The sequence below is a fragment of the Leucopleurus acutus genome, assembly GCF_964270905.1.
Source record: "Leucopleurus acutus genome assembly, chromosome: 5".
Classification (NCBI taxonomy): Eukaryota; Metazoa; Chordata; class Mammalia; order Artiodactyla; family Delphinidae; genus Leucopleurus; species Leucopleurus acutus.
The window spans coordinates 108,945,609-108,961,205 of NC_139147.1; the positions used below are offsets into that span (position 1 = coordinate 108,945,609).

The 15,597-nt window shown below is 35.6% G+C and overlaps 1 protein-coding gene across 3 annotated transcripts in view; it reads right to left on the reverse strand.

Moving 5' to 3' along the window:
• Positions 1-15,597, reverse strand: part of GMPS (guanine monophosphate synthase) — a 112,469-nt gene that overhangs the window by 44,988 nt on the left and 51,884 nt on the right. For all 3 annotated transcript variants that reach the window (XM_082840348.1, XM_082840347.1, XM_082840349.1), the window contains 4 exons: positions 15,175-15,356; positions 11,632-11,746; positions 5,378-5,475; positions 2,367-2,470 (listed from right to left, as the gene is read on the reverse strand). In XM_082840348.1, coding sequence (XP_082696474.1) covers positions 2,367-2,470; positions 5,378-5,475; positions 11,632-11,746; positions 15,175-15,356 — 499 coding nt within the window. The remainder of the gene's footprint in view (positions 1-2,366; positions 2,471-5,377; positions 5,476-11,631; positions 11,747-15,174; positions 15,357-15,597) is intronic.

Consider the following 15,597-nt stretch of genomic DNA (forward strand, 5'->3'; position numbering starts at 1 on the left):
AGTTATCAGGGTTAAAGAGGAGCATATATATAATGATAAAGGGGTTCAGTCCTAAAGAAGACATAATAATCCTTAATGCATATGCACCTAACAGGAAAGCATCAAAATAGATGAGGCAAAAACTGATATAATTATAGGGAGAAATACATGAATCAACTACTGTAGTTAAGATACTTCAACATCCTTCTGTCAGAAATAGAGCCGATTACTATAATCCATCACATCAAGAGGCTAAAGAAGAAAAATTACATGATCATATCAACAGATGCAGAAAAAGCATATGAAATATATCCAAATCCCCACTCATGATTAAAACTCTCAGGAGACTAGAAATAGAGGGGGACATCAATTTGATAAAGACTATCTTCTACAGCCTACAGCTAAGATCATACCTAACCATGAGAAACTCAAAACTTTCCCACTAAGATCAGGAACAAAGTAAGGATGTTCCCTCTCACCATTGCTTTTCAACATCATAATAAAAGTCCTAGCTAACGCCATAGGACAAGAAAAGGAAATAGAACTAATAAATGATTACAACAAAGTTGCCGGATACAAGATTAACACACAAGAGTTCATTGCCTTCCCATATACTAGCAATGAACAAGTGGAATTTAAATTAAAAATACAATACAATTAACATTAGCACGTCCCCCCCACAAATGAAATACTTTGGTATAAATCTAACAAAATATGTACAAGATCTATATGAGAACCCAATCACTCCTAAGCACTTCTACCTCTACCACCCGGTTCCTTAGTCTCCTTTCCTGATTACTACCATAGATTTCTGGCTAGTCTCTGCTTCTATATTTAACTGTCTCTTTTCTCCTCACTGTAGCCAGGGTATCCTGAAATCAGATTGTGTCTCTCTCTCCTTTGTTCAAAACTCCACCTCACTATGAGTAAAGCCAACATTTTCACAGTGGCCTCAAAAGTCCTGGTGTTCTGGTTCCCAACAACCTCTCTGACCTCATCTTCTACCACACACTCCACGCTTACTCTGCTGTAACCATGTGGCTTCCTTGCTGTTCCTTAAACAAGGTCCCATCCCAGGAACTCTGTACTGCTATTTACTCTTTCCCTAAATATCCAAAAGGGTCAGCACTTACTTCCTCCATGTCTCATATCATCTAATAGGAACACCATCTCCATCTCTGAATACCCTATCTAAAACAGTAACAGTCCTAACCACACATTCCACAACACTCTTCTCTTCTATTTATTTTTTCAGTACATTTAAACATGTCCAACACCCGACTTATTTTGTATTTATCTGTGTTCTGTCTGTCCCACCTCTCCCCCATCTCCGCCCTCACCAACTATAACATTAAACAGAGGTTTTGTCCATTCTGTTCACTGGCACCTAGAACTGTGCCCGGCACATGTGGGTACTCAGATATTTGTTGAATGAATTAAAATACATAAGCTCATCTACCACTACTGATCTCATATACGAAATAAAAACCCGTCAATATAAAAACCATTCCTGATAATTCCTATGCTAATACATTAATCTGTTAAGTAACTGCAGGTAGAATACTCAATTCAATTTATCCATTACGCATTTTTTTTCAACGTTTTAGGTGTAGCATATCAAACAAGAACTTTATTGATAACCCCACTTTTTGCTTTTGCAGATATCCAGGATTACCGGTGATTATTTACATTACAATTATTCAAGTAAGCAAGTAAAAGAAAAAAAAAATCACAAATTACCAGAAAATTAACTCCTCTTCCTCAAAAAAACAGAACAAAAAATGGTTTAGAGCATGCGTTGGCAAACTTCCTACAAAGGGTTAGACAGTATAAGCTTTAAGCTTGGTGGGACACATACATATAGTCCCTGTTGTTTATTATAACCCTTTAATAATGTAAAAATCATTCTTAGTTTCTAAACATACAAAAACAGGCTACAGGCTGGATGTGACCCACAGGTAATAGTCTGCCAACCCTAGTTCAGAGAAATGCCCTGAATGCTTAGTCTGGTGTTTTATAGCATCCAAGATACATGCCTATATACATCTAAGAAAAGCATAAAAAAAGGACAATTATGAATACAGCATGCTGGAGAGGTAAACAGTTCTCAAATTTTTCCTGAGTTGTAATAACTGTATTTTATATCTGGAAAACATATTAGAATAAATATTTTTAAATGTATTTCAGAGCAAACTAGTAAGTGACTTCTAGATAATCCTTCTAATATTAAATACCCTTCATAAATTAATGGTTGACCCTATGACATTTACAATATCTTTAAAAAAATAAGAAACATCAAAAACAGTACCTCATACAGAAACATATGCTTATAGGCTTCTCAGATAAATTTTTTACAATGAAATCTGCAAAAGTTTTAGAATTTTTACCTGCCACAATATTCCCAGAACGTGCCACAACCTTGAATCCATCGGCTACTTTGTCTACACTATCTCCATGGGTAAGCAAAACAATTTCTTCCTTCTGAAGGCCCCTAATAAAAAATAAAACAATACACAAATAGCTTAATTATTAGACATGATTAATGGATTCTTTGCTTTATTTTTTTCTAGCTTTATTGAGACATAATAACATATATAACATTATGTTAAGTTTAAGGTGTACAATGTGATGATTTCATATACATATATATTGTGAAATGATTACTACAGTAAAAGTTAGTTAACATATCCACCACCTCACACAGTTACCATTTTCTGTGTGTGGTGAGAGCATTTAAGATCCACTCTCAGGCTTCCCTGGTGGCGCAGTGGTTGAGAGTCCGCCTGCCGGTGCAGGGAGCACGGGTTTGTGCCCCGGTCCGGGAAGATCCCACATGCTGCGGAGCGGCTGGGCCCGTGAGCCATGGCCGCTGAGCCTGCACGTCTGGAGCCTGTGCTCCGCAACGGGAGAGGCCACAGCAGTGAGACGCCGGCGTACAGCAAAAAAAAAAAAAAAACAGATCCACTCTCTTCGTGACTTTCAAATATACAATACGGTGTTGTTAACTGTAGTCATCATGCTGTACATAAGATTCCTAGAACTTATTCATCTTATAATTGGTAGTTTTTTGCTTTAGAAATACTAGCTTCTTCTGTGTGTAAATCAAGAAAAGAGAGAAAGTATGTAACGGTGCAACACTGCTAGAATTTAAACTTATTCTGTCCATTATAAAGCAAATAACAATAATAAATTTCAAAAAAAGACAATCCATAAAAATTGAAAACTGAAACAATATATAAAGTTATTTTTTTAACTTTTTATATTATGTTGAAGTATAGTTGATTAACAATGTTGTGTTAGTTTCAGGTGTACAACAAAGTGATTCAGTTATACAGATACATGTATCTATTCTTTTTCAAATTCTTCTCCCAATTAGGTTGTTACATAATATTGAGCAGAGTTCCCTGTGCTATGCAGTAGGTCCTTGTTGGTTATCCATTTTAAATACAGCAGGTGTACATGTCAGTCCCACACGCCCTGACTCTCCCCACCCCCAGGCCATCCCCCCACCACCAGTAACTGTAAGTTCGTTCTCTAACTCTGTGAGTAAAAAATAAATAAATAAAGTTGGTAATATAACGCCCCCCACCACCACACATACACAATTTCAAGAGGCTATAAGATAATAATTTCAAAATTATATCTCTATTGGAATTTATCTTAAGGACAGAAGTAATTAATGGCATGGATTAAAACAGATGTAAGTAACATTATCAAATGCAATTGTGTGGACTTTCTTTGGACCCTGATGCAAACAAATCAACCATAAAAAGATATTTTTTACATTATGAAAAAATCTGAACAAGGACTTGGTATTAAATAATATTAAGAAATAAAAAATTTTAAATAAAGCAAGAAGATAAAGTACTTTAAAAGCAAAAGGATGTTTTGCGGTTGTTATTATTGTTATCACTATTACTTAGGATTAGTGTAGGCTGTAACTGAATACCAGGATTTTAGAACTATAAAGACAGAAAAACTTTAAATCTTAACCAGATCTTTACATTTAAAGCCTCCTGTACTATCACCTTCTACCAGCAAGATTCCTGAAGTAGTTCTCAAGAGTAGTCACTTGAGATACAGATCAATGTAAGCAACACCTCTCCATTATGAAGTAGAACAAGCACTGGATTTCAAACACGTATTTTGGCAATGAGCAGCTTCAGTTCATAAAATTATTTTGAGCAACTCTGGCTTCTTTTTATTAATATCCCTTTGAAAACAAGAATACTTGAATACAGATATACTTATTTTTGTTCTTTCTAGTATTAAAGAAAAGCCAGCCACAGCCAGTTCTGTGTAAAAACTGGGAAATCTCCATTTCAGATAAAAGTTCTTAACTTGAATTTTAAAATTTCTGATCTGTCCAATTTGGAGAACACTATTCATTAAGAATTAATTTAGGCACAACTCAATGGAGGCTGTAAGGATATGTTAATAAACAAATCTATAAAAATAATTAGCACAGTTATAAGAAATGATAATAAAGACAACATGTGCACATTAACTGACATCAGCCAGCATTTTACAGATTGAATGCAGTTAGGGAGAAATGTGATTTTTAAATAAAAATGAAATTTAGTTCAAAAAAAAGTAAGTGAGTAATTCTATCAATAGTCCACCTAAATGGGCTATATCCAAAACATCGGAAAACCCCAAAAAAGAAAGCAAGTGACTAAAACTTAAGTTTTCTGGTCTTTCAGGAAGCTGAATGAAAACTCAGCTGTTTTTTTTAGTAAAGCAGAAGATAAATGATTCTAGAAAGCCAATGAATAGCTCATTCACCAATCTTCAAATACATTAGAGCTGCTGTACCTAATCTATTATCACCTAGCAATAAAATAAATTAATACATTCACTGTATTAAAGACAGTACACCAAGTATAGTTATGCTCAGATACAGTAGAGAAAGTGAGGAAGAGGGAAATAAAACACATATTTAGTAATGAGTCCAGCAATGGGTAGCTTGCTAAGTACCCAGAGCAAGAACATGGTAGAGGAAGAGGTATACAAATGCAGGACAGTTTAAAACATTATCCATCTGCCACGTCTGTCATACTAATGTTTAGAATCACACTCTACTGAAAGAGTGAAAAGGGAAAACTACAAATGTTGGCATCACAATATGCTGTCCCAAAGAGGGGTTCAAGACGGCACAGGTGCTTTTATTAAATTATGTCATTAAGTGCTTTTCTTATCCCTAATTAGCATCACTGCGATCTGCTGCTGTCTTGACACTCAACTGGAAGACAAATATGACAATTAACACCTTTGGCCACTACTGTGGCCTTAATTTTGTCTAAGAATTACAGAATCTCCAATTTTAAAGAATAACATTCCCAGCTGTAAGTTAGTTAAGCTACTAACATTCTTATTGATCTAAAAATATCTTTAATACCTGAATAATGAGCATGTGTTATCCACACTAATACTGAAGACTCCATCTTCTCTAACACTTTTTTTGTGCACAGTACCTCCAAATACCTTATTCATCATCTGTTCAAGAGAAAATAAATTGATGTTAATATAAATCAAAAGAAAATTACTCAATTTCTTACATTAATAATTTATGTTTCTTATTTTTAGGATAGCTGTTATATTTGTGCCCCCCAAATAAAGGAAGTCTGATAACTGTAGATAACTTGGTGCTATTATATATAATTATAAAGTTCTTAAAAGGCATAGTTATAAAACAAAACTAAATTAATAAAAATTAACCTCAGGTCAAATTCCTAAACACTGGCAATTTTTCCATTTAGGGTACTTTAATTCATCTGTTAAAAATAGGGATTTCTTTAACACTTACATCTGTTTAATTTTAAAGCATTTTAAAAGGCACTTTGAGCTTAATAAGTACCTAGGTTGGTATTAAAACCAGGCAGATATAAATTCCTCCAAACTGTTTAATCTTTGGCTCCAAAGGAATAGTCTGAAAGTCTGCAAAAGGCTGTCCTGTGGAGATGAGATAAGCAATAAAATCTGGTCTTTCAATTAAATTTATTTGTTCAAATCCCATACACCTACAGACTTTTAAGTGGTCTCTACATTCTGACCCTTCTTGTGTCAATCTTCTTATTTATCATTTACATATGTCCAAACACCCCCAACACCAGACACACACAAGATTTTTAGGAACATTAAATCTGCATCAATAAAATCACTACAACCCATCTTGGTATGTCTGTTCCACAACAGGTGTCATAAGATACCTGCCACAACAATATGTGATGCAGGTTGACCCAGCCCCCAACAGAAAAGTAGGCAGAGGGCTAAATAAATGTTCATTCTTGTGATGCACAACGGCATATTCTTCAAAACCATCAGCAAATGCTGCCCTCTACATTCTCCTCTTAGACATTCACAATTAACCTTCCTGCAATAAAGGTTTGGGTTAAGTCCAGCAGTTAAAAAAAACCCTGCTAACCCTTGTTTAACCCAGTATTTCCCAAACTAAAGACTCATAAGTAAAACACTTTCTGCAGCACCTTAACCAACACAGTTTAGGAAATACTGCTGCAGTCTAATCAGTCCCCTTGCCTCCAGTCTTGCCTATCTTCCAGCCTATATTCCAGAGATCTACAAATGTCAGCTACTAAAATATAAATATGATTGTTAGTCCACTATTAAATTCTTAATGGCTCTCTATCATCTACATCTGGGTTGGTAAATTTTTCCTGTAAAGGGCCAAAGAGTAAGTATTCTAGCCTTTGCAGGCGCTACTGTGTCTGGAGCAACTGTTCAACTCTTGTCGTAGTTAACACAAAAGCATCCACAGACAATACTTAAAGGACTGGATGTGGCGGTGTTCTAATAAACTTTATTTATGGGCACTGAAACTTGAATTTCATTTAATTTTCACATGTCACAAAATATAATTTTTTTTTAAATGTTTTTCAACTCCAACCATAAAAACCATTTTAAAATCATAAAAACCATTCTTAGCTTGCAGGTCATACAAAAACAGGCAGTGGGCCAGCTTTGGCAGCAGGCTATAGTTTGCTGACCCCTTGTCTATAGGATAAAGTCCAATATGGAACACAGACTTTTTAATACATTGCCCCCGTCTAATTTCACCTCTCATCTTCCCTGTCATTCTCTACTCCAGCTATTCAAACTGGTGTGATTACCGAAGCTGACCGTGTCCTCTCCCCCCATGTCTTCAGGTCTCTTCACAGTCCCAGGGGCCTAACAAAGTATGTGGCCCAGAGCAGTCAGTCATTCAAATTTGCTGAACGAAAAATGAATGTTTTCCTCTACACCACTCAATGAACCTTGTGCACCTCTGCCTCCTCTAATTTGCAGTTCTTAATTAGAAGAGAGCTGAATGATCAAGATAACCAAAGCTGTTGGAACACTACACAATTTAAAAGTTCACAGAGTCTAAATTAAAGGCTTTTACAAAGCCAAAGGCTTGAAGTAAAATTTAAAGCTATGTCACCTATTCAGAAGGCTTTCATGCTTATTCTTGATTCCTGACTATATGCTACTTAAGGGTGAAAATACAAGGAGTTGAAAGACCAGTTAAGTGTGTGTGTGGGAGGAGGGAATAATTTTATGTAGAGTAAAACACTTTACTTTGTTAAAATTTTGTTTTAATATTCTATTTTGACTTAAGGAAATGGTTTTCAGTATGGATTCCTGATAACCTCGAGGTCCTAAATGTCTCAAAAAAAACCCCTGAAAGTCTACTAGGTCTACCACTCTAATTGGGTCAGCTTCCCTCTTATCTGTTTTATATGCCAAGGTTTTAAAATAAATCTTAGATTTGGGAGGGGGAAACGGAAGGAAATTCCACCAATAAAAACAATTTGACAAAACCTGTGGGAGTGTATAAAGAAGCCAAATGCTTGTAATAAAGATGTTTCTTTAAAAAAAAATGAAATTATAGTGAAGAGAGAAGTCACAGTCTAGAAGGTATATGCAATATATATGATTGGCAAAAGTTTAGTATCCAGCATACATAAAAACAATCTAAAAAATTCAACAAGAAAATATGCAAAAATCACAAATAAGCTTTTACAGCAAAGCAGACACTAATGACTAATAGCAAATAAACACATGAATCTCAAAATAAGGAAAATGACCATTAAGACTACAACATAATGTCATTTAATACCTTTTCAGCTAGGCAAATTCAGGAAAAAAAAAAAAAAAAAGCTGACCTTGTCAAGGCCTGGCAGGGATATAGAGCAGAAGGAATTTTTATATACTTATATACTGCTCTGGGAATGTACTTTGGGGGCAAATATCATTTCCTCGTGAAGCTGAGACTCGGCATTTCAATTAATTAGCCTAGAGAAAAGTCTGTGTACGTACAATACCAGATGAAGAGTCCAAAAATATTCATGGCAGTATCTGTAATAGCAAAAATCTGGGAAAAGACCAGTGATACTAACAGTGGAATGTATAATTAATTTGTGCTACATTCAAACAATAAACTCAGTAGTGAAAATAAAATTAATTAATCTCAAAACCAAAAATGAAAATACACGAAGTATGATTTCACTTATATTAAGGTCAATAGGCAAAATTAAGTAAAATATTATTTAGAAATACAATATGTATAAAGCTACAAAGAAAAGAAAGGGAATGAATGACATTTCAGGAAAGTGTTACCTCTTGCAGGAAGAGAGAAGAATGTAGAATGGAAAAAAGCATAAAGAGAGTTTTAAAAGTTCTACTAATATTCTATTTCTTATGCTGAGTGGGGCATAAACAGTAATAGAGGTAAAGGGAGCAAGGAGCAGGACAGACTTTTTTCTTCCAAAGCAAAGAACTACCAGGAAGCAATCAGAAAGACTCTTGACAAGAGTTAATGGCAAAAGATGGTACAGAAGACATTGAAACAACTAAAATTTCAGGATGCCATGGAGGGGGCAAAGGTATATACCAGAGTGAGAACTTTGGTGCTAAAATTACTCAACTAAGAGTCACTAAGAAGCGGTAGTCCTTTACAAACAGCATATTAGCTACGTGGTATTATTTATTTATTATTTATTTATTTATCAATATTTTATAGAAAGACAATTTCTGCCCAAAGGAGCAAGATCAGCCTATTCCCTTATACTACTATGAAAGTTCAGATGACAAAGGCAAAATTTTTTATGCATTTAACATAAGCAGGCCAGGCTCTGGCTACCACAGACCCCTACTGAATGACAGAAAAATGTGGTCTTCCAATTATAAGGGGGTACTGACATAATGGAGAAATAGTCAGCCACTATCATTTAAATTAAGGGAGCATTTTCCAGACCTGTTCACTCTAAGTGGGTGCCAAAAAAATATCTTGTGAGACTCTTCCTTACAAAATGTTATAATGCCTCTCAATATACTAAAAACCATTTAATTACAGATTGTGCTGGACTTGCCTGGCTGTCCAGTGGTTAAGACTCTACACTTCTAATGCAAGGGGGACAGGTTTGATCCCTGGTCAGAGAACTAAGATCCTACATGCTGTGTGGCATGGCCAAAAATTTTTTTTAAATTGTAATTATTAGTTGTGCTTTATGATTAATATTGACTACTCAGGCAAGGAAGATCAATAAATTATGTAAATACATTACATCATGGGGCAAAGACATATTTAAAAAAAGAGTCAGCCAATTTCCAATGTTCAATCTGATCAGGAAACAGGCTCTTATGAGAAAACATATTAGAATACTAGGTGGGAAAATCTAAAAATAAGCTATTATCCAAGTCAAATTTATAATCACCAGTTGACTTTTCAGAGCACATTACAGGGGAAAAAGAACCTTTTACTATAAAATTCTTGTTGCCTAGATAAGAAAATATCCATTATCATAGATTTTGTATTTTACATATTTTTAGTCAGCATTTCCTCTAAATCAATGGAAAACCATAACAATCAATTAACAAGAAGCAAAATCTGGTAAAGCTGTTTTGCAGACCAGTGATTTCTAATATTCTGCCCTTGTATCAAGAGTATGAATAATAAAAATATTCACATTCTTACGTGAACATTGATTTATGTTCCTTCCTTTACTGAAAGCTCCAGAGACAGCTATTAGAAAATGTATTGGTCTGTTCACTTTCTAACTTTTGAATAGCTTCCCTTTGTGCCATTATTCATATCAATACACAAGTTTCAACCACACTGTTTAAAAAAAAGACAATTCACTGTTCTGCTCACTACTAAAATGAGGAGGGTCCCAAAATGGCACCAACACCGGGGTCCTCATGGTAGAATTAAGCTTCCAAAAATAGCTGCCTCCAGTGTCTATGTCTCCAGGGTGAGCTCCAATTGCCTCCTGCCTCTCCAGGAGACTCTCCAAGATCAGCAGGTGGGTCTGACCCAGGCTCCTTTTAAATTACTGCTTCTGCCCTGAGTCCTGGAGCGTGTGAGATTTTGTGTGCACCCTTTAAGAGTGGAATCTGGATTTCCCACAATCCTCTGTCTTTCCCAAAAGTAAGCTCCACTGGCCTTCAAAGCCAAATGTTCTGGGGGTTCATTTTCCTGGTGCAGGAACCCTGGGCTGGGGAGCCCAACATGGGGCTCTGACCTTGGGGGAAACCTCTGAAATTGTAATTATTCTCCCATTTGTGGGTCACCCACGCAGGGCTATGTGTTTTGACTGTAACTCTGACCCTCCTACCCATCTCATTGTGGTTCCTTCTTTATATCTTTAGCTGTAGAAGACCTCTTCTGCTAGATTCTCATCAATAGTTGCTCTGTAAATAGTCATTAATTTTGGTGTGCCCATGAGAGGAGGTGAGCTCAGTGTTTTCCTATTCCACCATCTTGGCCACTCCCCTACATATACTTAATTAACATTACAGTGAAGACACCTGGCAGACACCATCTTAACAAAATAATCAAAATGAACATCACCGATCATGATATTACTTGACATCATGTGCCTCCTAATGAGATGCTCTGAGAAGAGCACAGCATTATTTCTGTGGTATTCCTGCCAAAAATACATAACCTGAATCTAACAATGAGTAAACATCAAACAAACCAAGACTGAGGACTACTCTACAAGGTAACTGGAATGTACTTTGTTTTTAATTGCCAAGGTCATGAAAGAGAAGGAAAGACTGAGGAATGATTCCAAACTAAAGTTATGTAAAGCAACATGACAACCTAATACAACACATGGTCCTAGACTGGATTCATGAATTATAAGAGACATTAATGAGACCAACAGTGAAATGTGAATGAAGTCTGTGGATCAGATGCTAACATTGAGTCAATGTTAACTTCCTGATTTTGATAACTGTACTGTGGTTATGCAGGACAGAATTCTAGTACTTAGGATACAACAAGTAACAGAACACCTTGTTTGCAAATTACTCTCAAAATGGTTAAAAATGTCATAATTGGGGAACTGAGTAAAAGTATACAGGAGCTCTGTGAACTACTTCTGCAACTTTTAAGTGTATTTAAATGTCTAAGTTTTTTTTTTAATGGACAGTGTTTTGTTGTAAGCAGTAATATAGTTGCTTTTCTGAAAATCCCCATTGAAGTCAGTTCTGCCATACTAGTGTAGCAATTCATAAACAGTTGTAATATGAACAAATTATCTCATATAACTAAATATCTTACTTACTCTAAAGATAGAAAATACTAATACAGTAGGAGTCAAAAGCAGAATAAATTAACTCTTAAGGCAAATTCATAGATGCATATACCTGCATGCCATAGCAAATTCCAAGAACAGGCTTGCCAATAGTGAATATTGCTGGATCAAACCAGGGAGCATCTTCTGCATACACGGAATTAGGTCCTCCAGAGATGATAATAGCACTGTGGATTTAAGGAAGAGAGTAATGAAGAATCTTTAACTGCTAATTCTTATACAAGTTCTATGCCCTCTCTTGCTTGTACCACTGAGGGAGACCTGATACAGATTCAGAGATTTTGTTATGTTTTCACCATGCTATCGAAGATCCAGATTCTATCAGCCTATTAACAGCCTCTTACACAGCTTAATTTTTTTTGGCCGCAGCATGCGGGATCTTCATTCCCTGACCAGGGATCGAACACATGCCCCCTGCAGTGGAAGCACAGAGTCTTAACCACTGGATCACCAGGGAAGTCCTCTACACAGCTTACTTATTTTTACTCTACTTTATTGCAATACATGGAAGTTTATCAATTCAACAAACACTTGTTAGTAAGTACAAAATTCCAAATATATAAAACCAATGTTTCAATCCATGAAGGTTAGCCTGTATTTGTTTTGTTTCCTCATCAATGGAGGAAGTAAATGAGAATTCTAAAGCGAGATGGTGAAAATACAGGTCTCCTGAGAGGTCAGGAGTGAAGCAGGTCACAGCAGGACAACTGAAGGTATTATGAAGGCCCTGGATCATGCAGGGCAAAATACTCTACAATAAAGAATGGCAGAAAATGTGAAGAATTACCTAACTTTGCCTGTTTAAAACCTGTCCAATATTCCCATCAATTTTACCTGAGACCTAGGAATAAGAGCTAACACGACTTGCCTTATATGCCCTGCTCTCAGAACAGTGGTCAGTATTATCACTTAACTACATTACAATTTATAGAGCATTCCATGGGTTAACTAGGGAATAGAACTATTCATATAAAGAAAGCTGAAAATTGAGGCCTATATTACTCACCTGGCTTCTAATACAGCTAACTTTGATCCTCAGCATTCAATCAAAAACTTTATAGAACACTTTAATGTTATGATTTTTACATAAAAATTCAGATTTCTAGATTTTCTTTAGGGAAAACAAGGGGAAAAATCTGCTAATACTGGACTTTCACCCTTACATGGCCACAAATAACTGGAATCACAGAGAGACTTGCACCTTCAGACTACTCATGCTCTCCAGTTTACACAATACAGGCATACTTATGCCCTTTAATCAATCTAAAGTACCCTCAAACTCATTTTAAGTTTGAGTTTGCAGGAATCCTGATTTATCTATATTTCTAAAGGAAAAATGCATTCCAAGATATAACCAAAATCTACTTACAAACAAAACTGGATTACAATTCACCTTATAATTAGTGTCTGCCTGCCATACAAAAACATATATAAACTAAAATGCTAGACTTTAATACATCCAGAAAAATAATATAAGTCAAATTCATAAAAATTACTCAACAAGTTAATGTTTTTTGTTTTTTGCAGTACGCGGGCCTCTCAGTTTTGGCCTCTCCCGTTGCGGAGCACAGGCTCTGGCTGCGCAGGCTCAGCGGCCATGGCTCACGGGCCCAGCCACTCTGCAGCATGTGGGATCTTCCCGGACCAGGGCACGAACCTGTGTCCCCTGCAATGGCAGGCAGACTCTCAACTACTGTGCCACCAGGGAAGCCCATAATGTATTTTTTTTTAATATTCTAACAATAATTTAAGTAAGCACAAAAGCCGTACTCTTTAAACCTTGTATTGGTAACATGAATTTTGGTATACATTATGTCTGCCAGCTTATCTCTTGCAAAAGAGACTGAAGATAACCTAATCAGATGATGAATGTGACATCTTTAAGATAACAATTTTAAAGGGGAATGGGCTAGCCCTAAGGGTAGATATGCAGCCTAGCCTCTTAAAAATGCATAAGCTAAAACTCTCTAAAACATACTTAATAATCAAAATCTCTAGAATTTCAGTATTTAGTTTGTATTTAGTTTTATAAAGGATAACCACCATGCAACTGCCCAGCATCCCTCATTAATCTGCTAAACAACTCAAGGCTATAAAGATTCTTAATACTATTAAAAAGAAAAGGCAACGGACTTAGTCAAGGATAAAACTCAAGCTGCACTTAAGCCAATTATGAAAATTCTTATCTCAGTAAGTCTTGAGAAGAGCTAATCACTCATTCTGAGTTTTCTATTTCTACCCTGCTATGATTTTGAAACAACTTGCAATTACAAGGCCCACGAAGTCCTAAGGCATTCCAGATACCAATTTTATGTATCAAGCAAATCAAGGTTCTAAAAACAGGTAGGTTAAGATGTCTTATAAGTCATAAACCTAAAATTTATTCTAGAAAAAGGGTGGTCAAATAACTATCTCAGCAGAAAGGATTATAGTAATGAAAGCCACAGTGCTATAGTTCCTATTCTTCTACAGAGAAAAGAAGCTATAGGCATAAGCAGGACCTAGAAACGGTTGATGATCAGGTAAACAGGTGACAAGAAAAACAATCAGACTTCTATTGCCAATATTGGTTACCCTATTCCAAAACATTTGGTCGATTAGTTTGCTGGGGATTTTTGTGTTTGTTTTGGGTTGGGAGAATGATGGAACTTGGATCTGACAGAGAGCCATTCAGATTTCTTGCAGTTTTTGATTCCCTTAAAACTGGTTCTCACTGGCAAATCAAGACAGTTGAATTAGATAAACTTCTTACTCTAAAATTCTACAGTTTAAAAGAGATACCTGTTTTTAATCTACATCCTAAAACTAGAACAGAGTTAAATGTAGACCTGCTTTTTCTGATTTGCAATTCACTCTATTTCAAAAAGAAGAAACAAAGGATAATGTATACTCATTTGTGAAGTTTTTAAAAGTTAACCATTTGTCTAATGGAAAAACATTATGTTTTTAAGAAAAATTAAACACATTATATTTTGGAAGAAATACAGCATTAAGGCTTAAGAGCTAATTAAGGATATAAACTGCAGTTGCTTGCTTCTGAATAACATTCAATTAAAAAGGAAACATTAATTCCAAGAGAAAAGACACAGCATTAACCAGAAATAGTTGTTAAAGGAAGAAGTTACAAGTCATTTTGACTAGTTTTAAGTGTACAAACTATGGAATTAGCCCTTAAATTAGAAGTCTTCATAATTTAGAAACTAGTTTCCTGGAATAGGAAGCAAAAGAGACTCATTGTACACAGAACTCTCTAATTTAGGTATTGTAGCCATTATACATATATATTCCTTTGAACAAATGCTCTGGGATGAATGAATGAATGAATGACCATAATAGCCAGATCTAAGTCTGATCCAGAAACCCTATGAAACATAAGATGTTCAAACGATAAATTCTTAAAATTATGCAAATAAAATTAATGTAATCTTTTCCTTTAATTTAAATTCCTTTTAATTCCCAGAGCCATGGGAAATTTCTTGTAAAACCATTCCATGTCTTAGTTTCATTAAGTAATTCAGTGCCCAAAAAAATTAATAAAAAAATATCCTACAATCTAAGCTCAGCCTCCTCAGAAAAACGTAAGTTAAAAGTCTACCGGAATCCTTGCTCTTTTACGGCAAATGCTGGTGTTTCCAAGGGGAAGATTTCAGACCGCACAAACAGTTCCCTCACTCTCCGGTCTATGACTTTCCCATACTGAGCACCCGCATCCAGAATGACAACAGCTCCTTCATAGTGGTGGTGGCCATCCTTAAGGTCTCCTCCGGCATTCTCCAGCTGCAAATATTAACACAAATGTCTTAATTATGAGAATTATGAAAATTAGAGCTACTTTTAAAAACTGTGGTCACTGTCAGCTCCAAAAACACACAGAAACTGTTAACTTAGGATTTTGAGTTGCCAATTCAAACACTTCTTAAGATTTTTATACATATCCATATACAAGCATAAATATAAGTTACCATCTACTGACGACATGATATAGTCACTTTATGTTTAATGCATCTTATACACATTA